General features: G+C 39.7%; 3 protein-coding genes and 1 pseudogene across 3 annotated transcripts; 3 read left to right on the plus strand and 1 right to left on the minus strand.

The window, feature by feature from the left end:
* Positions 1-645: 645 nt before the first annotated feature.
* Positions 646-3,563, minus strand: nkx6-3 (NK6 homeobox 3). Its single transcript, XM_085475010.1, has 3 exons — positions 2,834-3,563; positions 2,082-2,251; positions 646-1,713 (listed from the first exon to the last, which is right to left on the minus strand). Exons 1-3 carry the CDS (start codon positions 3,246-3,248, stop codon positions 1,483-1,485), a joined length of 816 nt encoding a protein of 271 aa, XP_085331136.1. The 5' UTR covers positions 3,249-3,563; the 3' UTR covers positions 646-1,482.
* A 3,009-nt stretch (positions 3,564-6,572) lies between these two features.
* LOC146696747 (E3 ubiquitin-protein ligase NEURL3-like) lies at positions 6,573-9,209 on the plus strand. Its single transcript, XM_085474147.1, has 4 exons — positions 6,573-6,675; positions 7,366-7,875; positions 8,004-8,147; positions 8,263-9,209. Exons 1-4 carry the CDS (start codon positions 6,618-6,620, stop codon positions 8,424-8,426), a joined length of 876 nt encoding a protein of 291 aa, XP_085330273.1. The 5' UTR covers positions 6,573-6,617; the 3' UTR covers positions 8,427-9,209.
* Positions 9,210-10,916: 1,707 nt separating this feature from the next.
* LOC146696748 (E3 ubiquitin-protein ligase NEURL3-like) lies at positions 10,917-12,213 on the plus strand (annotated as a pseudogene).
* A 4,378-nt stretch (positions 12,214-16,591) lies between these two features.
* On the plus strand, positions 16,592-19,209 carry LOC146696749 (E3 ubiquitin-protein ligase NEURL3-like). The gene is made up of 4 exons (XM_085474148.1): positions 16,592-16,677; positions 17,741-18,250; positions 18,386-18,544; positions 18,694-19,209. The coding sequence occupies exons 1-4, from the start codon at positions 16,620-16,622 to the stop codon at positions 18,867-18,869; spliced, it is 903 nt and encodes a 300-aa protein (XP_085330274.1). The 5' UTR covers positions 16,592-16,619; the 3' UTR covers positions 18,870-19,209.
* Positions 19,210-25,297: the final 6,088 nt, after the last annotated feature.

Raw genomic sequence — 25,297 nt, forward strand, 5'->3', positions numbered from 1 at the left:
TTTTCAGAATAAAAGACTTGGAGCCACCTCTGTCACTTTGACACTCAGATAAGAACAATCACATTTTTGACTGTTCGTGTACGTGACTGATGTGAGGCTGAGCATGTAGGAGTTGGGTATTTTGTACTGGCACACTGAGGTGTGAGAGGAGCTGGTCGGACTGGTTAGCAACGCAGCGAACAAGCTCCAATTGAAACATGAAATTTGGTGGTCAGAGAAGGAATTCTCTCACCCACACATGGAGTCTGAACTTGTGTGCCAGACCAAAACACATCTTTCTTAACACTTGCAAGAACAACTACCTTTTTTTCAGACTTTTCTTTGAAGCAAAATGTGATTGTCTTAGCGGCGTTCCCATGCTTTTGTTCGGACACTGAGCCTAAATGGTGACCAAGCTGCTCTGCTGGTATTGATTTGAAGTTGAAATGGGTTGCAGAGGTCATTGTCTTCAATTAAGCCCCACCACACTAGTAAATCACACTAGAATTGACCTTTGACCTTCTTTAGCTTTTGTGCCTTTGCTTTGGCCCCTTTAACCAGCTACCACATCAGCATAACTCAAGACCCAAATTGTCTACATTTAAGTTTGATTTTTCACATTACAAAAGACAAAAAAAGACATGTCTGATAAATAATTAATTATAATTTAATGTGCACAGTAATGTTTTTTTATATCATACACCTTGATATTTTTACAGTGTGGTTAAAAAGTAAGTATGAGTACAAAGCAAAGTCAAAGACCTGGATTTGAGCCAACTTCAAGCTAAAATGTAATTAAAGCAAACAAACTGTAGACGATTAAAACACTTTACAGCACGTCAGCACTGTCTGCTTACCTTTTATTGTTCCGGCCACACCCCCACCCCCACTTTTAAAAAGTCTACCTTTCTAGTTTGTTGGAAACCGTATACGTTAGAATGCGTGTCATATGATCACGCATTCTCTTCTCTGGCCTTTTTGTAACGATCACGGAAAATCTCCTTGTTCTTGGAAATTATATTCAAAAGTAAATTCAGAAAATTCACACTGCCTTTTAATTTTAGCGTCTACTTTAGGGGCGAAGGCTCTGTGATCTTAGTGTTTTATGGTATATAGAGTTTACTAAAGCATTTCGACAGCATTATGCAAGTCACACAAGGATTTAGAAGAGCTTTATTTTGAAATACGCATAACTGAAAACGACCCAGCTGTTCAAAATTGGAGTGCAGGAATAACTTAAGGTTACTTTCTGTGACATAAGTAACTGTGTAACAAGTCAGAGATATCGATTTTTTTACAGTAACTTTTTAAAGACTCTGCGTCAGTTCGACCTTTTAATGTTTTTTGTCGGGCCTTTTCCGATCATGCGAAACAGCTCAGCAGTTAAACGTATTGCAAACTAGTTTGAAATTTATTACAGCATGCATATGTGCTGAGAGAGTTTTATGCCTGTACGTGTGTCTCTGTGTGTGCCTGTGTAGCCTATAGCCTGCAGGAAGTGCATCAGATGTGGTGCGGCCCGAGGCGAAGGACAGAGAAAGCCCTGCGGTGTTTGCGCAGCAGCAATCGGATCTTATCGTCGTCAGAGTCGGGGTCTAGAGGCTTGTTGTACTCCTCGTCCTCCACCTCATTCTCCGAGGCCTCTCCGGCCGGCCCCGAGTGGTTGGTCTGTGTGGAGCTGGGCTCAGAGGCGCTCTTCTTCCTCCACTTGGTGCGCCGGTTCTGAAACCAAACCTGAAAACACACAACGCACGGGGGAGTTGTCATCTAACTCCTGTAGACCGGAGCCCTGCAGCTTATCGAGTATTCTTTTAAGCATTGTGTTACGTGAAAAGGTATGGAAAAATAATCTGTGTCCCCATTTCTGCTTGAGGGTGAGTATGTGCTGGTATATGATCTGCAGATTTCTATCGCTGCACTTGAATTTACACACGACATGTATGCTTTTTTTATGTGGCAGCTTTCAAAACAAGTCAACACTACTGGGTATAAAAAACAAATATACCACAAGGAATATATATCAGTGGAACTGTCGAACACACACAAAAATAAAAATCTTATTTACACTCATCTCAAATGTAAGCAGATTCTGGCGACGTTACCTTGACTTGTGATTCAGTCATTCCCAGAGAATAAGCCAGTCTCGCTCTCTCTGGCCCTGCCAAATACTTTGTCTGCTCAAAAGTTTTCTCCAGAGCAAATATCTGATGTCCACTAAATGTCGGCCTGGTGTGTTTTTTCCTGCTGGACATCTCCCCAAGAGGACCACTGCCTGAAAAAAATAAAAAATAAAAACACATTACAGGAAACGGATGTATGACACAGGACTGAATTTCTGCCTGAAATGCCACAGCATTTTGGCTCATTGCTCAGGGAAAAAAATGACCACATATATATTTCCCTCATAGACTGCATGTATTTGTTGTTTATACACTGAACCGAAGTAAAATGTCTCCATTTGTGAATTAAATGAAACATAATTTTTCAATCATCTACATAATTGAATGAAATCTTTTGAATGAATATTTGACATGTTTATTAAATAAATTGTTTTTAAAAGATCTGTTTGTATTTTCCTTTAGTCTGCACAACCTCTAATAAACAACAGATTGTTACATTTTAATAAATGGATTTTCAAGGTTTTAATACAAAAAGAGAGAAAAAGTTTTAGTCATATCAAAAATCTAACCTCGAGTCTGAACTCAATAGATAACAAGTTTATAACAGATCTGATTCTGAAATTTGTGTATTTACTGGATAATGTTTCCATTTTTAAAGTGGAAGATCAGAGTGTGATGACAGTGCTGAGGAGCTGCTGCTGCTGCTGAGCCCGCTCTGCAGTATTTAGACTCACTGTTGGTGCACTGCTGCCTCCCTCCTCTCCACTCACAGCTGCTTTCTGCCCAGCAGTTTACACTGCGACTCTTCATCGGGCACTCAGCGCTGGGTTTGGAGAAGCCGCCCAGTGAGGAATTGTAGTCTCGATTGTAGTACATGGAAGTGCTGGTGACAGAGGGGCTGAACCCCCCCATGCTGGAGTATCCGGGCAGCAGGGTGGCGGTGCCCGAGGAGCCCACCCCGACCATGGAGCGGCTCAGGATGTCACTGATGCCATGAGGCGTCCCTGGCTGCAGCTGGCTGTTCAGGCCCGGGCTGAGCTTGTAGAAGGAGTTGGGCATTGAGTACTGGCACACTGGTGCCTTGATGTCTGAGGGGAACTGGTTGAGGCTGTTGTTAAACAGGAAAGACCCCTGGATGTTTGGATCCATGGGAAGTCTGGTAACTCTTCCTCTAGGTCTTATCAACACATCCAATGAGATCCAAGTAGAAAAAGATATTTGGTGGCCAAAGAACGAGCTCTCTCACCAGCAGATGAGGTCGGAGTTTGGTACCACACCCTCCGTCTCCAGATAGTCAAACAATTAGGAACACGAGCAGCAAAGTCTCTGATCTTTGTCAAAGTTGCCACCACATCCGAAAAATAAACTTCACTCGCACATTTGATTTCTTCTTATCCACAGCTTGGCATGTGATAGCTCCATATCTGAAGTCTCCTGCGAGTCCTCTGGACACGGATTTTAGTGTTCTCCGAAAGACATATGCCTCCCGCTGGCTCCCTCCTCAGAAATCATAAATAAGCAGTATCTGGAAATGGAGTGGCACCTTGATAAAGATAGGCCACATTAGAATGCAGCTTGGGATTGGCCTGGGTCTCGCAGCATTAATGCCATTCTATTGGCTCCTCAGTGAAAGCCAAGCCTTTTATTGGAAGGCAGCAGATTAATAGCGTTTTGAACAGGTGGAGTGGGAACAAGTTGATTTTTTGATGGCCTGCCATGTGTGAGTGCAGCTGGAGTGAAGAGGAGGAGTGGAGGAAGGGTTCCCCTGTTTCCTAGTTTGATAGCAGAACAGTCCAGTTTTGTATATAGAAAATGTTAAATGTTTGTTGTATATTATATAATTATAAAATGAAAAACTAAACATAAAGACTTGGTTTACAGATAGACATTCTTAAATCTGTGATGTGTGAGGATTTGGTCTATCATTATTTATTTTCCTCTTTCCTATTCCTATTTATAAATCTATTTACCTCCACCGAGGCATTATCAGAAAGGTGATCAATCTAAGCACCACCCTTAGTCAAATATATACTCACTGGCCACTTCATTAAGTACACCTCTACAACTGCTGGTTAATACAAATATCTAACAGCCAGTTACCAGGCAGCAACTCAGTGAACTGAAGCATGTAGATGCGAGTAAGACAATCTGTTCAAAGCAAGTATTGAAATGGAGAAGAAAGATGATTTACATGAGTTTTGAGGCTTTTGAGGCTGGTTCTGAGGGAGTCTCTTCCTGTTAAAATGCCATTTTCCTTCCCACAGTCACCAAGTGCTTGCTCATAAGTAGGTTGTTTTATTGTTGGGGTTTTCTCTGTATTATCGTGAGGTCTTTATAAAGCACCTAGAGGCAACTGTTTTTGTGATTTGGTGCCATAGAAATGAAACGGGATTGAACTGAATTGCCATTATAAGATTCTGCTGAGACATTTGGTCAGAATTTGGCATGAAAACAAAATGAAACCATGGATCCATCCTGGCTTCTTGTTGTTGGTAGGATATTTTCTTGGTTTTGAACCCCTTAGTGCCAAGTGACATGAATTAAACTCCACAGCCTACCTGAGTGTTGTTATTCACAACATTTGTTCCTTTATAACCACAGTACACACATGTTCTGGTGGGTGTCACAGAGCTCAAATAATCTCAAACTGGTTTCTTGAACATGAAAATGAGTTCACTGTACTCACTTGGCCCCCGTAGTCACCAGATTTCATTTTAATAGAACACCTTTGACATGTGGTGGAACAGGAGCTTTGCATCAAGGATGCACAGAAACGATGTTGCTGCAGATTTGACAGTGTGGGCCAAAATCTCTGAAGAACATTTTTAGCACCTTGTTGAATTAGGACACTGAGAATTAAGGGAGGAAAAAAAATGCAGTAAAGTTGCTCCTGTGGCCCAGCATCTTACAGAGTTTTACTTTAATTTGTCGCACATCTATATCTTTAATCTCTTTAAACAAAATGTGTCTTACACAGAGTTGTCAGGCAAAGGACATTGGTTAAATTAAATGCCATATTCACTGGCAAAATCTCATTTCTTATTTTATTTATCAGTGTAATAATGTGTCATGTAATCCACTCTGTTTTTGCACATTAACAAACTATTGAGGAGGACAGGCAACTGTGTCATTTAACTATGTGTCATAAAAAAAACCCCATCAGATTTTATAATCATGCAAATGAATTGTTGTGATTTATATTAGAGTTATTCTGTGGACTTGTTTCTGGGAAACAGCAGCAGCACAGTGGCTGCTTTGAAAAGAGTTAATGACTCAGGCAGACCTTGGTTTCTGTGTTGCAATAGCTTTAGCACAATTTCCTCACCCATTATCATGTAGGTTAAACATGTCCTGTGGGAGGACTATTTCCGGCCTCATATCTGGACTTTTCTTTTTCGTGTTTCTTGGAATTTCTTTAACTATTTGATTACAGTTTAATAATAAACCTTTATATAAACTTACAGATATCAGGTTATGACTTTTATTATTTGTATTTTTTTGTTTTTTAAATAAAGTACTCAATGCTTTAAGTGCATGACATATAGAAAGTATTGCATTCTTAACCCAATAGGCGCAAAATACAAGTTGAATGACATAATTAGTGCACACAACACGCTCTTCTCATTTCACAATCAGTTTTACACGTTGGAACACATCGCTGCTTTTACGTACAGTCTATCAGTGACGAAATGTTGGGATTTTCTTGGGAAAAGGGGGAGAGCTGGTAAATTTCCGAACGTCATGATCTCACAGCTGTTACAAGCTATAATTTCGTCCTGTCACGGGACCTGAGCAGCCAATCATAGCGCCTGTAGAGGGCGACACATCCGCTTTAGAGATTAATCACAACCAGCCAGAGATGTGTAATGAAGCGTCACGTGCTTTCATTGCAGGCATGTCTAGATTCTCCTTTAAGTTCACACTCACAGTCATTCCGGAAATAATATGTTTGATATGGTGAAAAATTTCCATGATGCAAATCTTAAAACAAGATAATATAATTGGTATTTAATGTGTTTAATGGGAAGGAGGCTGCACTGCATTTCTGATAGAAACAGCAGTGAGTGCAGCATGTTAAGTGAAGAAAACGATACTGAAAAATCTTTTTGAGACAGTGATACAGGACCAAACACATTCTTATTCGTCATGAACATTGTCTTTTGTCCTAAGCCACAAAATAATTACAGATAATGAAAATGAAACTAGTTGCACGTGAGCAGAATTCACACAAATCATAATGTGTCTGTGTGCTTTTTTGTTTGAACTTTTACTCCAAAGGTCAGTACCTAAAAAGAAATCACGAGACAAACATTAATCTATGGGGGAAAAAAACCAAAAAACTACCCTGGTCTTTTTTTTTTCAGGGGGGATTTTAGGTGAATTTCCAAAGTATGGCTCCTCCCTCACTCCCGTCCGTCCCACTTCTTTAACTTGTCATGCTGGAATTGTTTCTGTTTCCAAACCACATGTGCTCCAGACCAACACACAGACGCGATCACATCTTCTATTCAGACGCATATGAGAAATATTACTTATCTCTTCAGGATGGTGAAGGAGAGCAACAACACGAACTCCGGTAAGTCCTTATAGAGAATTTGATGCATAAAAAGCAACAAGAAAAAGTTGTAATTGATTTTACTAAATGAAAGAGCAATGCAAATTCAATTTCACATGTTAGTAGCATTTTTTTTTTCTTTTTGTGTGTAAAAGATATTTTCTAAACTGTTGATTAAGAAATGTTTTATGGCTGTGGCACCACTGCAGATAAGAGAGGGAGAACAGAAAGTTTATATTTTACAGGAAATGGTCTGCTTGTTACTGATGAAGGTATACACAATAACTGTGTGAGTCACACCTGCAAGATAAATCTTTGAAACTGCAGACGAAGCTGACTGCAACTCACCTTTGACAGATAGATGAGGCAACTTGTAGAGTTCGCTTTAAGCTTAAGGTTACTAAGCGTGGATGAAACTTCATGTACTAGTCAAAAGTGAACACTCTTGAACTACTATATTAGTTACGTTAACATGATTTAAAGTATAATTACTAATACATAGATCAAATATTAACAAATAAAATTTCACAAGAATGTTTTGTTAAAGTAAATGATCACACTCACACAGCTTGAATCTGACTGATGATAGATCATAGAACCTGTTAATTAACCATTAAATGCAAGTATATTGTTACAGTAGTGATTTTCATTTACTAAACCATGTTCTGCCTGTAAAATAATTTGTTGTGTTTGTGTTTTTATTCTTTGTAGTTCTCCAGTCAGAGGTGTCACACAGATGCAGTCTGCTCTGTCTCGGTCCTCTGAACTTCCACCGTCAGGCTGTGGGAGAAAAGATCTGCCTGAGTCATGGAGGTCGACTCGCAGAGAAGACTGAGGCCACGTTCAAGAATGGGCTGGTGTTCAGCAGCCGTCCAGTGAGAGTCCAGGAGAGGATTCGTCTGAGAGTGCAGAGGGATTCGATCATCTGGGATGGAGCTCTGCGTGTGGGCTTTACCAACGTGCCACCCTCAGCCAGATCTCTACCTTTGCCCTGCATGGCCATTCCTAACCTCACTGACAAGCCTGGACACTGGGCTGTTCCACTGGATGAATCTGTTTGTGAAGCAGGTTCAGAGCTGGAGTTTTGGGTTTCTCGTGGTGGCAGCATATACGTAGCTGTCAACAACAGGCCGTGTAAGAAGCTAACAGGAGTGAACCTCAGCCAGCCGCTGTGGGCCATGATAGACATCTACGGGCAGACGTGCTCCATTTTGCTCCTAGGCAAGTTCACTAGAACCACAGTTATATTTGCCTTACAGCAGCTTTTCTCGGTGTCCAAAGGCACAGCATGCTCTGACAGTGATAAATGTCTGAATGCCTATTAAAACATTTTTTTCTCTTTGCTGCAGGTTCAGAGAAACGTGAGCTGTTTTGCACTAGAAGATCGTGTCCTCCACCTGAATCTCTCACTTCACTTGCTGGTTCAGTTTCTGATGTTTCAGACTTCACTGATGATGACTGCATCTCCTGTCTTGACACAGAAGTCCCAACAGGTAAAAAGAGTTCCTTTAAACATTGCTGATTTCAGTTGCACATTTCACACAGAGTGTGGTCTCATTTCCTGATGTCACATTTTTCTAATTCAGGATCTCTCTCTTCTGCTCACAGATATAACCTGTGCGGTGTGCATGGTGAAAGAGGCCAGAATCACACTGCCGTGTGGCCACCGGTGTTTATGTAGACACTGCAACTCCAGAGTTTTTCAGGAGTTTGGCACCTGCCCGCTGTGTCGACACAAGATCAGAGCTCCATCGGCAGAGGAGCTGGTCTGAGCTCCGAGACAGAAGCCAGAAATCACCAAAGAGAAGTTACAGAGTGACTGTAACAGTGAAAATACTGCACTAAATGCAAAATATGCTGCTATTTCTATATTATTTATAATGATAACTTTGTCTGTACAGCGTACTTTTCTACCTCGATGTAAATCTTAAAGCAGTGTTGTATTTTTGTCTAAAAATTGTAATGTGTTGATGGTAAAAAAGATAAACTCTGTTATGTTTTAAGGGTTAAAAATAACCTCAAAAACAATATTTTTCAATGAAGCGTGTTTTGGAAAAGAAGCATCTGTCTACAGCTCATATCTCTACAGTCAGGAATGAGCGGACGTGAAAATAAATGTTGGTTTTCAGATAAGAGCAGACTGTGTGGCTGATAATAGAAAAACTACACTCCCAAATCACTGATCAGGTCATGTTGTGGCCACCAAACATAACCATAGCGATCTTAATTTAACACAAACACATTTTTTACCTTTTAATTCACAAACATGTGTTTATATAATTCTTTAAATGTGAAAGTAAATGAACCTAGTTCCATCATTACTTGATTTTTACATATTTCAATATTTATAAAATGTTTCATCAAACTAAAAATAAATAATCAGAGTGAATTATTACATAAAAGTGGTCAAAATAAACTGAAACAGCAAATATTTGTTTGCACTTTGTCCTTGAAGGCTAAAATTAACACAATCAGACATGTTTGTGCTGCCTTTGAGTTTGTGTTCAGTACTTAAAGTTGGTGTTTATGAGTAAAAACTAACAATATTAAATCAATCTGTGAACAGAAAACGTAACAACAGTAAGACCTTTGGTGTGAGCAGAAATGGGCAGTAACGCATTTAAGGTAACGTGCTTTCAAGTAATGAGTAAAGCAAGGGATTACTATTGCAAAAAAAGTAATTAGATTACTGTTACTTTCCTGTAAGCACACTGCGTTACTAAACCGTGATTTTGTTCGCGGGAGTGTCTCGTGACAATGACGTACGAGCGTGCGACGCCCGTGGCAACAACAGATGTGTGTTGATCAGCAATGGATAATATGAAGTGTGGGAGACAGTACGGCCATCCAGCGTTGTGGACGTACTGACCTTACTTTGAGTTTGATTCCGTAAAAAGTGACAAAAACATTAGCTTCCACTGTACACACTGAACAGGAATGTGAAATTCACAGAGAAACCCCGGCATCCCCCCACTGACATGACCGCTGCAGCACCAGGCAAACCTCCGCCTGCTCCACTCCTGCTAAACAGGTGAAAATAGACTCAAGAGTGACAGGACTTAGTGCCACTGAATCTTTGATTCTATTTATTTATTGCTGTGTTTTACTTGCATCTATTTGAAAGAGTGAATATAAACACAAAAAAATAATTTTATTTTATATGCTGGAATATGCAGAAAGTAGGTTAAAAAAATGTCTCCAAGTCAAAGACTTGCATGTATAATTTTTGCTTAATGCAATATGCATAAAGTTAAAAGATTAAAACTGATAAAACAATTTTTAAAAGAGACTTTTTCACTTGATTCAATTTTATATGATGGATTTTGCAGAATAAATAGAATTGGGATAAAATGTCTATTGCTTTATTAGATATTCAAGTTGTGTATCATGTTTTTAAAAAGTAACTAAGTAATAAAGTAAATAATTACTTTTGAAAAAAAGTAACCAGTAAAGTAACAGGATTACTTTCAGTAGTCACTAATTAGTAACTAATTACTATTTTCAAGTAACTTGACCAACACTGGTCTTTAGGTTTCCTGATGTCTTCATTTAGCTGATATTGGCGCTCCAACACACCCAACTGTGAACACAAGTTAAAATTTAGATGACCATAAATGTTGGTATGTCCACTGTAACAAAGAGCTCAAAAAAGCCCCAAATTCAGGACTCCGAACTCTTGGAAAAATTCCAAATTCAAAAACTTTAAATCCAGACGATGGTCGTTTCAATCATTTTGTGGATTCAAACCATTCAGGAGGAGCAGAGGATGCCTGAAATCCAAAAAACTGGCAAAAGATCTACAACATGTATAAAATAGAAGAAAAGTTCAAACTTGAATTCAAAAGGGGAATAAAAGAAAATTAGAACGACAGCAGCAATACGTCACTACTGAAAGAACAACACAGGAAATAGGAGAAGCCACAGAGGTGGTACAGATGATTAAATAATTAAAATAATTTTCTCAAACCAAGGTGGAGAATCTGACGAAACTAACAAGGGTGCAAAGAACATTGGAATAAAAAAATAAAAGAGGAAATGACTAATAATCAAATCACCAAATTATGTTATTGTTCACATCAGGTAATTTTCCAAACTTTGGTGCCTCCCTCTGTCCCTCCCCATTCCCTTTACTGGTGATGCTGGGCGTGTGTTCATACTTCACGTACTTCATCATTCAAAGGTAGTTAACACTCATGACTTGATGACTCTCAACCTCATCATCCATCAGGACTCGCATGACAAGATTTATTTGCACCTTCAAGATGGCAAGAGAAAGTAAGAACAAGAACGCTGGTAAGTCTTTACAGAGAATTTTATATCTCAGTTTGATAAAGGAATCATTATCAAGATGATGTTTGGTTGCAAAAATCAACTTACAGCAGCTCATTTCATTCTTTTACAGAAACATAATATAGAAACAAGACAATGCAAAAGTAAACATTGAAAAACAGCAAAGTGCCATAAAGCAAGTGATTAGCAAATGAGTTCAAAGACAGAGTGCTAATAATGAGCTGCACACTGAAGTTTCTTATAAAAAGAAACTAGAAGCTTTGTTTCTTTGGAAATTAAAATCTTTCCAATGATGATAAAACACAGAAAACAAATCAACACAGGCCATCTAGTGGACTGAGACGGCAACACAGACTTCACCAAACAAACACTGCAATCTCCAGCACTGAATTTCTCAGCTTGGATGAAGTCCAGACCAAACAAGCTTCTTTGTGAAACCACAGCAGTTTTCTGTTTACATGTTTATCTATTTCTAGACTATTAAGAGGAAACTTTGGCTTTAAATGTATTATTAAATATGAAGCAATAACTTTGATATGTAGCTTCTTTTAATTAAGTAAATGTGATATGTCACCTACCTGAAAAATGTGCAGTTAAAAAATCTTGAATAAATCTTAGGACACAGACATGGTTTCATATGTTTCCATTTTCTATCTTTGTAGTTCTTCAGTCAGAGGTGTCACACAGATGCAGCTCACGCTGTCTTGGTCCTCTGACCTTCCACAATCAGGCTGTGGGAGAAAAGGTCCGCTTGAGTCATGGAGGTCGACTCGCAGAGAAGACTGAGAACACCTTCAAGAATGGGCTGGTGTTCAGCAACCGTCCAGTGAAGATCCAGGAGAAGATTCATCTGAGAGTGCAGAGGGATTCGACCAACTGGGAGGGAGCTATACCACTGTGCCACCCTCAAGCAGATCTCTACCCCTGCCCTGCATGGCCATCCCCAACCTCACTGACAAGCCTGGACACTGGGCTGTGCCTGTAAATGAATCCTACTGCCAAGCAGGTTCAGAGCTGAAGTTTTGGGTTTCTCATGGTGGCAGCATATACGTAGCTGTCAGCAACAGGCGGTATAAGTGGCTGACAGGAGTGGACCTCAGCCAGCCTCTGTGGGCCATGATAGACGTCTACGGCCAGACGCGCTCCATTTTACTCCTAGGCAAGTTCAACTACAGTTATATTTGCCTTACAGCAGGTTTTTCCTGTTCTGTGAAGGCACAGCAATTCCCATGTTCTGACAGCGATAAATGTTGTCTGAATGACTTTTAAAATATTATTTTCTCTGTGCTGCAGGCTCAGAGAAAAAAGATCTATTTTGTACCAAAAGATCCTGTCCTGCACCTGAACCCCTCACCTCACCTGATGCTTACAGCCACTTTGGTTCAGTTTCGGACTTCAGTTGTGATGACTGCATCTCCTGTCTTGACATGAAAATGCCAGGAGGTGAAAACAGTCCCTTCAAAAGTCGCTATCTGATTTCAGTTGCACATTTCACACAGAGTGTGGTCTCATTTCCTGATGTCACATTTTTCTAATTCAGGATCTCTCTCTTCTGCTCACAGATATAACCTGTGTGGTGTGCATGGTGAAGGAGGCCAGAATCACACTGCCGTGTGGCCACCGGTGTTTATGTAAACACTGCAACTCCAGAGTTTTTCAGGAGTTTGGCACCTGCCCGCTGTGTCGACACAAGATCAGAGCTTCATCAGCTCTGATCTTGTGAGTAGTGGTGTGTTTCAAGTCTGGTCTGAGCTCCGAGACAGAAGCCAGAAATCACCAAAGAGAAGTTACAGAGTGACTGTTACAGTGAAAATACTGCACTAAATGCAAAATCTGCTGCTATTTCTATGCAAATCTTAAAGCAGTGTTGTATTTTTGTATGTCTGAAAATTGTAATGTGTTGATGGTAAAAAACATAAACTCTATTATGTTTTAAGGGTACATGCTGTAACAAAACCCTCAAAAACAATTTTTTTCAGTGAAGTGTGTTTAGGAAAAGAAGCATCTGTCTACAGCTCATATCTCTACAGTCAGGAATGAGCGGAAGTAAAAATAAATGTTGGTTTTCAGATAAGAGCAGACTGTGTGGCTGATTGTAAGAACAGAAATGTGCTACAATGTGTTCATTTCCAAACGTGCATTTGTGTTTGCGCGTAGGAAGAATAATGATGCAAATATGCATAAAAAAATTACACTCTCAAATCACTGATCAGGTCATGTTGTTGTCACCAAACATTACCCTTTATCCTTTAACATTTTTACCCTTTAATCTACAAATATACGTTTATATGAAATCCACTTGTCCACTCCGGTGCTATGTGCGCTGGTGTGTTGACCTCCTAACTATAATAAGAACTTTATACAAGACTTTTCTGAATTCTTGGCTGGTGTTCTACCAAAATATGACAGTGTTTTAATCATACGAGATTTTAATATTCATATTTGCTGTTTAGATACCCCACTGACCAATGATTTTTTTAAACCTTATAGACTCCTTTAATCTTGTCCAGTCAGTCAAAGGCCCAACTCACGAACGCGGTCATACCCTGGTTCTCGTACTCTCTTACGGCCTATCAGTCACTGACACTGAAATCTGTAATATACATTTTTCGGACCACATGCCTGTCCTATTTGAGTTTCCCTTTTCAGGTCAGCCTGGTAGATCTGTTGTGCCCAAGCTCCGATCTTGCACGATTAATTCAAATACAGCAGATCGCTTTGCCCATTCCTACAAAAATCTAAATCCGGCATCACCTACTGACAGTACCACTCATTCGACCACTGATAGTCTGCTTTCCTTGTTCAGCTCAGCTTGTCTGGAAATACTGGATTCCATTGCTCCTTGTACCACTAGGTATCTAAAACCTAAAACCCAATCGTGGTTAAATAATGACACCAGGGAATGCAGACGGGCATGTAGAAAAGCAGAAAGAAAATGGAAAAAATACCATCTCCAAGTGTCGTTTGAGGCACTTAGAGAATCCCTGTCAAGTTGCCAGAAAGTTGTAAGAGCAGCTAAAATAAAATACTTTTCCAAGATCGTGTCCAACAACTGTCATAAACCTCGGATTTAATTTGGTATTATAAACTCAGTTCTTAATCCTCCCACTGCTGATCCTCATATAGCAGTGAACATAAGTTGGAATCTAATGAAATTCTTCATTAATAAAATTGTAGATATTAGATCCCACATTATTCCTCCCATTTCTGACCCAGGTGTTTATACTCCAACCTTGGCTGTTTTTGATCACTTCGAGCCAGTATCCCTTTCATTACTTAATGAAGTTGTCAGAAACTTGAGAGCTTCAAAATGTACCCTGGATATCATTCCACCTAGGTTACTGAAAGATGTTTTTTGACACTGCTGGTACATGTCTTAACAGTTAAGCCCTTTCTCTGTTTCAGAGATTTTGAGAAAGCGATCCATGCCTTCATCTCATCTCGCCTCGACTTCTGTAATAGTATCTACTCTGGTTCACCTCTTCATCAATCGGTCGACTGCAGCTAGTTCAAAACGCTGCAGCACGGCTCCTAACTGGCACACGCAAGCGAGATCATATATCTCCTATACTTCCATCACTACACTGGCTGCCAGTCAGCTTTCGAACTGACTTTAAGATCTTAACACTTGTTTTTAAGTCGTTGCATGGACTAGCCCCTACACATCTTGCTGATCTCCTAACCTGGTATTCTCCCCCAAGATCCTTGAAGTCTGCAGACCAAATGCTTTTTGTTATCCCTAGGTCCAAATTAAAACATAGAGGAGACTGGGCATTTGCTGTGACTGCCCCCAAACTTTGGAATACATTGCCTTTGCATATCAGATCCTCCCCAACACTGGATACTTTTAAAAGTCGTCTAAAGACCCATTTTTAATCTCTGGCTTTTGGTTCTTCATGAGTTTGTTACTATTATTCTTTTTTTATGATTTTATTCTCTTTTTAAGGATGTTATTCTCTTCTAAAACACTATTCAGTTTTTTTATGTTTATTGCCTTGTCCATTTTATTGTACAGTACTTTGGTCAACACCTGTTGTTTTAAAAGTGCTATATAAATAAACTTGAACTCGAACTTGAACTATATAATTATTTAAATGTGAATGTTTGGATTTGGATCGAAGTCATCAGAAATGTCGATATGCCCACTTGGAAAAAGGATCCATAAAAGCCCCACATTCAGGACTCCAAACTCTCGGAAAATTCAAAACCTTTAAATCCAGGCGATGGTCCGTTTAGTCATTTTGTGGAATCAAACCATTCAGGAGGAGCAGATGAAGCCTGAAAACCAAAAAACAGGCAAAAAATCTAAAACATGGAGAGAGTGAAAAAATAAGGTTGAGGAAAGAAATGAGACTAGAGGGATAAAACAAACATGCTCAAACTTGAAATCAAAAGAAAAAACATGGAAAGGACAACATGGCAAATGGGGGAAACCACTGAGGTGGTACAGGTGAGAGAACAGCAAAACATGAGAACTTAGTGCAACAAGCAACTCCTCTTGAAAGGCCAGGGCTGTAGTAATAGGGGCGTTGTTAAAACCCCCAAAAAGTGTGTTGTACAGCTCACTCCATACCCTCTCATGTAATATATTGTTCTTGGTATGGTTTGTAAAAGGAAAGAAATAGACGACTGTTAAAACTCTGATTAAGTGACACAAAAACAAGACAATCCAAACATAAGCATTAAAAAGCTGCAAAGTGCCGTAAAGCAATTAGAGTTCAAAGAAAGAGTGCTAATAATGAGCTGCACACTGAAGTGTTAAATGATGGCGATAAGAAAAAGAAACTACAAACTTTATGGTTCTGTGGAAATAAAAATCTTGTCACTGACGATAAAACACTGACAAGGTACCTGCGTGTGGGTGTGTCACATCAGCAAAACAAATCAAGACAAGCCATCTAGTGACTAAAACTGCAACTCAGACTTTACCAAAGAAACGCTGCAGTTTCCAGCATTGACTTTAATTTCTCATCTTGGATGAAGTCCAGATCTTCACATTCTTCTCTAAAGTGAAAGCACAAGAGTTTGCTAGTTTCATTATGACTTATTAAATGTTTAACTACTGTATATCTACACTGCTAAGAGGTAACTTTGGATATATTTTCCACAATTTACATTTATTAAATAAATATGAAGAAAAGATTTTGAATACGTAGTTTGTTTTATTCAGCTAAAGCCATATGAAGTATATCACCAACTCAACAACAAACTTGTATTATTATTATAAAACATTAAATGTAACTATAAAAAATAGAAGAAATGTTTCAATTTTCGTGTTTTAGATTTTTTCTATTGCATTTGCTATTGTGATGAGTGATTGCAAGATTAGACTCATGTGACATTTCAAACTGGAAGAGCCATAGAGATGTTACATGTACACACTGAATGGCAATCAGCTGATTAAAACAACAACAAACTACTGGAGGGAAATGCACAAAGAGAAGATACTAAACTAACAAGGGTGGAAAGGAAACTGGGAATCCACAATAAAAGCCCAGATCACCAAGTTCTGTTATTGTACACTTCAGGTAAATTTCCAAACTTTGGTGCCTCCCTCTGTCCCTCCCCTTTGTCTGGGTGTGTTTCTGTTTTCAAACCTCACGTACTCCATGATTAAAAGGTAGTCAACACACCTGACTTGAGGACACTCGACCTCATCATGCATCAAGACTTGTATGACAAGTTTTTTCTACATCTCCAAGATGGCAAGAGAAAATAAAAACAAGAACTCTGGTAAGTCTTTAGAGAGAACTATATTTCTCAGTTTGATAAACAAATCATTATCAAGCTGATACTTAGTTGCATAAATTAACACATAACAGCTGTTTATGTACTTTTATTGTAATACACAGTAAGGGGGTGCAAAATGCTGCAGCTCAAAAGATTTTGCAAATTTCCCCAAATCTAGCATGTGCTCCAGTGCAGCACCAGTTTTGTCATTTAAGAAGTAGTATCCCTGTTAAGACAACACAATACAAAGCAAAGTGCCAAATAATGAACTAAGTTTACCACTCAGACAACTTGTACCAAACAAATGCAACTTTGTGCAACGACTTTAGCTCGTCAGCTTGAAAGACGTCCAGATTTCCGCATGCTTTGCAAAAACAAGAGTGCGGGAGTTTGCTAGTTTTATTCTGACTTATTTATATGTCTGCTTTTGTACTGTTAAAATGAAAATGAAATTTTGGCTACAGTTTGCACAATTTAACTTTAATATGAAGTATTAAAAACAGCTTGACATATGTAGCTTCTTTAATCCAATTAATATGGCAATTCACCTATTAACACAGCATTATTTTTATTTTTATTAGTATTATTATCATTATTATTATTTTATAAGAATGAAAATTATAAAAATTTGCGACATGACCAATTGACCTTTAAACTGAAAAAATCTTTGTTGAACTTTTTAAAATTTTAAACCTCATTTCAATTCAAGTCTGTCCTGTATCTAGCAAGTGAAAATAAAAATAAAATAAAATAAAATAAAATAAACAATAAAAGGTGAATCAAATAGACCATTACGGCAAGGCTGTGATGGTCAATTTGGTAAAGTAAATCCGTTGGGCATCTTTCCTCGCCTTAAGACAATAATTCTGATGGCAAAAGAACCAAACGGGACAGGCAAAAAAAAAACCCAACCTAATTTCAGTTAAAAAAAATAGTTTTGAGGTTCCTACACATCACAAATGTAAGGGACACTTATTGTTATTGTGATTGTTGCTATTAAGTAATTCTCTGGAAATAACATGATTTGACATCAACATTCATAACTGTGTGTTTTTATTCTTTGTAGTTCTTCAGTCAGAGGTGTCACACAGATGCAGTCTGCTTTGTCTTGGTCGTCTGAACTTCCACCGTCAGGCTGTGGGAGAAAAGGTCCGCTTGAGTCATGGAGGTCGACTCGCAGAGAAGACTGATAACACCTTCAAGAATGGGCTGGTGTTCAGCAACCGTCCAGTGAGAGTCCAGGAGAGGATTCGTCTGAGAGTGGAGAGGGATTCGATCAACTGGCAGGGAGCTCTGCGTGTGGGCTTTACCACTGTGCCACCCTCAAGCAGATCTCTGCCCCTGCCCTGCTTGGCCATCCCCAACCTCACTGACAAACCTGGACACTGGGCTGTGCCTGTAAATGAATCCTACTGCCAAGCAGGTTCAGAGCTGGAGTTTTGGGTTTCTCATGGTGGCAGCATATACGTAGCTGTCAGCAACAGGCGGTATAAGTGGCTGACAGGAGTGGACCTCAGCCAGCCTCTGTGGGCCATGATAGACATTTACGGGAAGACGCGCTCCATTTTACTCCAAGGCAAGTTCACTAGAACCACAGTTTTATCTGCCTTACAGCAGGTTTTTCCTGTTCTGTGAAGGCAGAGCATTTCATATGCACTGACAGCAATAAACAATGACTAACTGTTGAAATATGCTTTTGTCTTTGCTGCAGGCTCCAAAAAAACAAAGCTCCTTTGCACTAGAAGATCCTGTCCTGCACCCGAACCGCTCATCTCACCTGATTCTTACAGTCACTTTGGTTCAGTTCCTGATGTTTCAGACTTCAGACCTGATGACTGCATGTCCTGTCTTGACATGGAAATCCCAGCAGGTAAAAACAGTCCCTCCAAACATTAATGTCTGATTTCCGTTGCACATTTCTGACCACAGAGTGTGATCAGTGAAATCAGTTGTAATAGTGTGGTCTCACATATGCCTGATGTCGCATTTGTAATTAGAGTCTCTCTCTTCTGGTTATAGATAACGTCTGTGTGGTGTGCATGGTGAAGGAGGCCAGAATCACACTGCCTTGTGGCCACCGGTGTTTATGTAAACACTGTGACTCCAGAGTCTGTCAAGAGTTTGGCACCTGCCCGCTGTGTCGACACAAGATCAGAGCTCCATCAGTAAAGGAGAGGCGGTTTATAGACGTCTAAGCTCTGACACACCAGCCAAGAATCACCAAGTATAAACTACCGACACACAGTGAATGGCACTTATTATGACGCTTTGTCATGTTTGGCTTTTCTGTTTTGTTAAACATGTAAAAATTTCAGAGTGATGAAATGTCCTCAAATTCATGTAAAGATGTCAAACTGGACTATTTTTATGTAAATATTGCAATTAAGTCAGTATGTGACGAGACAAAATATTGCACTAAGTGCAAAATATGTATGTATGTGAATATGTAAAATAGCATTATAACAAAAAATTTCTGTACAGTATATTTTATAGGTTGGTGTAAATCTTAAAGAGATGTTTGATTTTCATAAACTCGTTTTGTCTTAAAATTGTTATAGTGTTTGTGCTTAGACAATGGAAAGAAAACATAAATAACCTTGTTTCAATCATCATATTTTCTTCTCTAATGTGTTTTTAAGGATGTTGCTATAAGAAATAAATCAATAGCAGTGCATATTAAATAGAACATGTTGGGGGATAAAGAAATACACACGTGTGAACAGCGGTTAAACATACCTTAAAGATTAACAAGAGAACCAAATTGCAGTCATGACTGAACTGAACTATAAATAAATGGAGGGCATCATATAAGAAGAGACAGAGTAGCTTGAAAACAAAAGCTTGCTTGGAACACAAGAGCATTTTCAAACACTTAGTTGTGTCAAGACATCGCAGGAATAATGATGCTAAAGCAAAAAACGAAACTTTCAATCCAGCGATCAGGTCATGTTGTGGTTAGCAAAGATTACAAGACCGGAGGGTGTGTTCCAACTACAGGGGGATCACACTCCTCAGCCTCCCTGGGAAAGTCTATGCCAGGGTGCTGGAAAGGAGAGTTCGTCCGTTAGTTGAACCTCGGATACAGGAGGAACAATGCGGTTTTCGTCCTGGTCGCGGAACACTGGACCAGCTCTTTATCCTCTCCAGGATACTTGAGGGTGCATGGGAGTTTGCCCAACCAGTCTACATGTGTTTTGTGGACTTGGAGAAGGCATTCGACCGTGTCCCTCGGGGTGTCCTGTGGGAGGTGTTGCGGGAATATGGGGTGTCTGGCCCATTGCTACGGGCCATTCGATCCCTATACAACCGTTGCAAGAGCTTGGTTCGCATTGCCGGCAATAAGTCGGACTCGTTCCCGGTGGGTGATGGGCTCCGCCAGGGCTGCCCTTTGTCTCCGGTTCTGTTCATAATTTTTATGGACAGGATATCTAGGCGCAGCCAAGTGGCGGAGGGCTTTCGCTTTGGTGGCCTCAGAATCTCATCTCTGATTTTTGCAGATGATGTGGTTCTGTTGGCTTCATCGGGTGAGGGCCTCCAGCTCGCACTGGAACGGTTCGCACCGAGTGTGAAGCAGCGGGAATGAGGATCAGCACCTCCAAATCTGAGGCCATGGTTCTCAGCCGGAAAAGGGTGGAGTGCCCACTCCGGGTCGGGGATGAGTTCCTGCCCCAAGTGGAGGAGTTCAAGTATCTCGGGGTCTTGTTCGCGAGTGATGGGAGAAGGGAGCCGGAGATCGACAGACGGATTGGGGCTGCAGCTGCAGTAATGCGGACGCTGCACCGGTCCGTCGTGGTGAAGAGGGAGCTGAGTGTAAAAGCGAAGCTGTCAATTTACCGGTCGATCTACGTCCCTACCTTCACCTATGGCCACGAGCTGTGGGTAGTGACCGAAAGAACGAGATCGCGGATACAAGCGGCAGAAATGAGCTTCCTCCGAAGGGTGGCTGGCCTCTCCCTTAGAGATAGGGTGAGAAGTTCTGTTGGAGCCAAGTCCAGGCCAATATTTTACTCAGTTACATCATGCCATATTTAAGTATTTGTCATGATCTTTAAGTTTTTATTATAATCTTGATCATTTTAGGTTATAATGTAATATGCTGTGCTCCATAAATTAATCCTGCTTTGTTAGTCTGTTGTTGTTGTAAAGTGTTGGTAGATGTCGTAAAGGGGGTGTGTATTTGGCCCGCATGCGGAGGGGTAGGGAAAAAAGGTTAGGTAAGCAAGCAGGAGGTGGAGCAACAGTTTTCTGACCGTCGCCGTTTTAATGTTATTTTTTGTAGCCACACAAAGGGAATATAAACGGAGCTCCCACCAGAGGCATTTGTTTTGTACCTTTCGTTTTGTAAGGAAAATAAATGTTTTGCCCCTTTTTTCCTTCGCCTCGTTTTTTGCTACCGGAAGGCATCCAAGAGACTTAACAAGAGCACGAGTCAGAAACTTTACGTTCTGCAAAAGCGGCAAAGAAGGACCGAAGGTTGCCTCTACAAGTTCGGCCATCCGGGAGGGGCTCAGAGTAGAGCAGCTGCTGCTCCACATCGAAAGGAGCCAGCTGAGGTGGTTCGGGCATCTGACAAGGATGCCCCCTGGGCACCTCCTGGGTGAGGTGTTCCAGGCATGTCCCACCGGGAGGAGGCCCCGGGGCAGACCCAGGACACGCTGGAGAGATTATATCTCTCGGCTGGCCTGGGAAAGCCTTGGTATTCCCCCGGATAAGCTGGAGGAGGTGGCTGGGGAGAGGGAGGTCTGGGCCTCTTTGCTTAGGCTGCTGCCCCCGCGACCCGGCCCCGGACAAAGCGGATGAGGATGGATGGATGGATGAATAAATTAATGAACAATACAAAGAATTATAAATAAATATTCCTAAATAAACTACTATTCATAAATATTTCATATATAAAAGGGATTTATGTCAAATGAAGGGTGTGTGCAGGCAGGAATAGAGGACCCAATGTGCAGACTCACAGAGATGAATATGAACTCAGAACTCAGCTTTAATGCTACACAGCAAAAGAACAGAAAACTAACTAAACTTCAAATATTAACAAAAGAAAAACAGGCTAACCGGCAGAACACAGTATAGTAAGATGGAGACCACAGCACAGACAAAGGAAAACACAGCGCTTAAACACACAGAGGAGCAATCAGGGAATGGGGGACAGAAGGGAAACACGCTGGGACAGATCAGGCCTAACGTGACAAGGGAAGCAAAACACATTAACATAAGACACAGACCTTCAGAGTAAAACAGGAAACTTATAGACACAGACTCAGAAGCAGAGACAGACACTGCAACAGTGGGAACACAGAGACGTGGGACCAGGGCAGACATGAAGACACAGACTGGACACAGAACAATGGCAGATTGATTTTCAACAGCTCTTAACAAAAGAAAAGGACCCAGAACATCAGACACGTGTGAAGTTCAAGTTCCTGAACCACAAATTCAGGGCCATCTAGTGGACTGTTTTAGACTGCAGCTCACCCTCTGACAATCAAATGCAGCAGCTTCCAGCTTTTGTTTCAGTCCAGACCTTCATCTGCCTCTTTATAGTAAAACATGGTAACTTCCTGGTTTCTTTATTACTTTTTTATGATTTAATCTGTTTTATAATCACACTAAAATCATTTCAGAAGTATAAAAGAAGTATAAAAAAGTATATGACTATATGACTAACCAGCATCTCACTGTGACATCCAAACATGAAAACGTTACGCTTTTACCTTCCTTTTTGTCAAAAGGTGCTGGCAGAGGGAACTGTAGAAACATTACAACCCCTGCCAATATCTGTTATTAATTTGCTCTGGCGCAGATGTCTGATAACGCTCTCACTGATCATTCCTGTGTTTTCTCTGAGATAAGTCTCTCCATGCACAGATGCTCAGTAAATTCGATGAAGCCCAGAAAACATTAGTGAATTATATTTGTAGGCATGAAGGGGGTATTTTCAACCATAATGAAAATATGTGGTCATATTTGAAAAACAAACAATATTTTATTGTACACTTAATTATTTGATGTGTGTGACTCCTTTGGCTCCATACAGGTGGTGGTCGAGGCCTCTTCTTTGATGAATGCTCTTTTTCCAAGAATTTTAAAAACAATTACTTATATTTTATGATTTCATATTTTTGATTTTAAATTTGATCCATTGTATCAATTCATAATTTTAAAAAGTAATGTCCAATAACTATTTTTTATAACTGGTCCCACCTTTAATTTGCAGACAAAAAAATGCAGTAAAAGAAACTAGAAAAAAAGGGCAACTACAGCAGGCAGCAGAGGGTAACAGCTCTCTTCTGTTGTGCATCAGGCCATATAACAGTAAGAAGGGTAAGGGAGATTTATTATCACCTGAAAACTCTATGTAAAAATAATGAATACAAATACCATTGTCTCCGTGCGAACTTATAATTCTGTAGGAGTCTGCTGGGTTTGAATTTTGATGTGATAGACATCTGCATCAGTGTATCAGTGTTAAAATAAATAAATTCATAAGCATGTAAAGGGACTGCTAATGAGCTCAGCTTATTTATCTTGTAAAAACCTATGTGCCCTTTGCTGGCTCAAGCACCTGCTCTCCAAAATCTCTGTGCAAAATTGTGGTTCTCAACAGGTCAATCTTAACATTCAAAAGGAAAAAGACCCAGGACATCAGACACATGTGAAATCCAAGTTCCTGAACTAGAAATTCAGGGCCATCTAGTGGACTCTTTTAGACTGCGGCTCATCCTCTTACAATCAAATGCAGCAGTTTCCAGTTTTCTCTTTAAGTGCTGTCTTCAGATAAAGTCCAGACCTTCCTGTGCCTCTTTAAAGTACAAACACAGGCTCTTCCTAGTTTCATTATTGTTTGTTCATGAATTCTTCTATTTTTATAATCACACTAAAATCATTTTCAAAAACATAAAAGAAATATAAAAAAGTATATGACTATCTGACTTAACAGCATCTTACATCCAAACATGAAAACTTGTAATGTTGTTACCTTCCTTTTTGTTAAAACATCAGTAATGTGAAAAAGAAAGCTTTCACGGGACTCTCTGCAGTCATACATGCTGCCATGTTTAATACACATTTCTCTGTCAGCCCTGTCAAATCAGCCATACCTCTTCATTCTTTTTCTAATTGAACTGTTTTAACATGTAACAATGGTTACATAGCAACTGATGCCTTTAAAGATTTAACTCTTGGGTTGTTGTTTTTCTTTTTTCCCCCAGACACGATACATTAGATTAAACTGCCAAAAAAGTCTGCTTTGGTAGGCAAAGTCTAACTTTAAATAAGGTCATGTGGTGTTAGCAAAGATTAAAATACCAGTAAATCAATCAGTCAAGTGCATGAATCTACTTTAATTAGTGTCCATCAAAATTGCTTGTCTGATGACTTATTTTGATTAAGTTAATCTTCCTGAAAGTATAAAAAAAGCAAAAAAACAACAACAACACACACACACACACACACAGGTCCCCAAAATCAGTTGTCCAATAAGGTGGCATTTTTTATCAAAAAAAACTAAGTAAACTTTTTGTCAAAAAAGTAATCCAATTCCATCGAAATATTTTCATGATCATATTTTTGACTATTGATTATTACCGAGTTATGAAATATCATAATTTTTTGATATTTCACAAAAGTTATGACTGTCATTAACTTTTATTCCTCCCTTTATTACTTCCTAAGTCATAAATCATTTGACAGGTCGGCTATAAATCACTGATTTGATATAAAGGAGGGCGCATTTCTAGGCTGCATTTGGAGGAGCCGTCGAATTTGAACAGCCTTCGTAGCGTTGGTGTGACGTAATGTGTCCTCCTAAGGATACAGCCCCTAAATTTGGAAACAGCCTGAGAATCAGACTCGACAAACAGAAATGTACGTCTGAAACAAATGCATCCCAAGTGAAAAATACAAGTCATATTGGAAAAATTATTTTCCCTTGAGCAGGGAAAATTACTCCATTTTCATATTTGTAGAGTTTATTATATGGACATTGTGACAGTGTAAAGACAGCTTCCGACTGAGAAGTTAAGCCAAAATTCGGGAGCTGTTTTAAAATTGTTTCCTATGGGAAAGAGAGATGGGGGAGGCACTTTGATAACATTTATGACAGAACTGTAAATCCCATCTAAATGAGAATGACACTGCATGAAAGAGGACAGTAATGGCTACATTTTAATGTAAATATTATACATGTCAGAGAAAAGGTTTGGGCATGAAAGAAAGAGAAATATTTTTTTTCACATTATTCTCCAGACTCAATTTTTAGAGCAGGTCATGTGATCATGCAGTCACAGGAAAATTCCATGAAAAATAAAAATTCTTCATGAAATCTTGGAAGAAACCATAAACATATCAAAACATAGATTTTGTCAAGCCAAAGTCTTGTGACCCGTATAAACCTTAAATCATGTTTTTGTGATAAGGTATTACAGAGCAGTAGGGATCCAAAGTGGCTGGTTTGGTGTACTTTTTCAGACGGTTCCCTTTTAAGTGAATGGAGAAAAAAAATCACAACTTTTGTGTGTGTGTATGTGTGTGTGTGTGTGCGTGTGTGTGTGTCTATCTGTGTGTGTGCATGCGTGTGTGTGTGTGTGTGCGTGTTTTTCTGTCTGTGTGTTTATGT

This window comes from Copadichromis virginalis, linkage group LG12 (genome assembly GCF_057382275.1).
Source record: "Copadichromis virginalis isolate Kocher_CV1m ecotype Utaka linkage group LG12, C_Virginalis_male_GT1.1, whole genome shotgun sequence".
Classification (NCBI taxonomy): Eukaryota; Metazoa; Chordata; class Actinopteri; order Cichliformes; family Cichlidae; genus Copadichromis; species Copadichromis virginalis.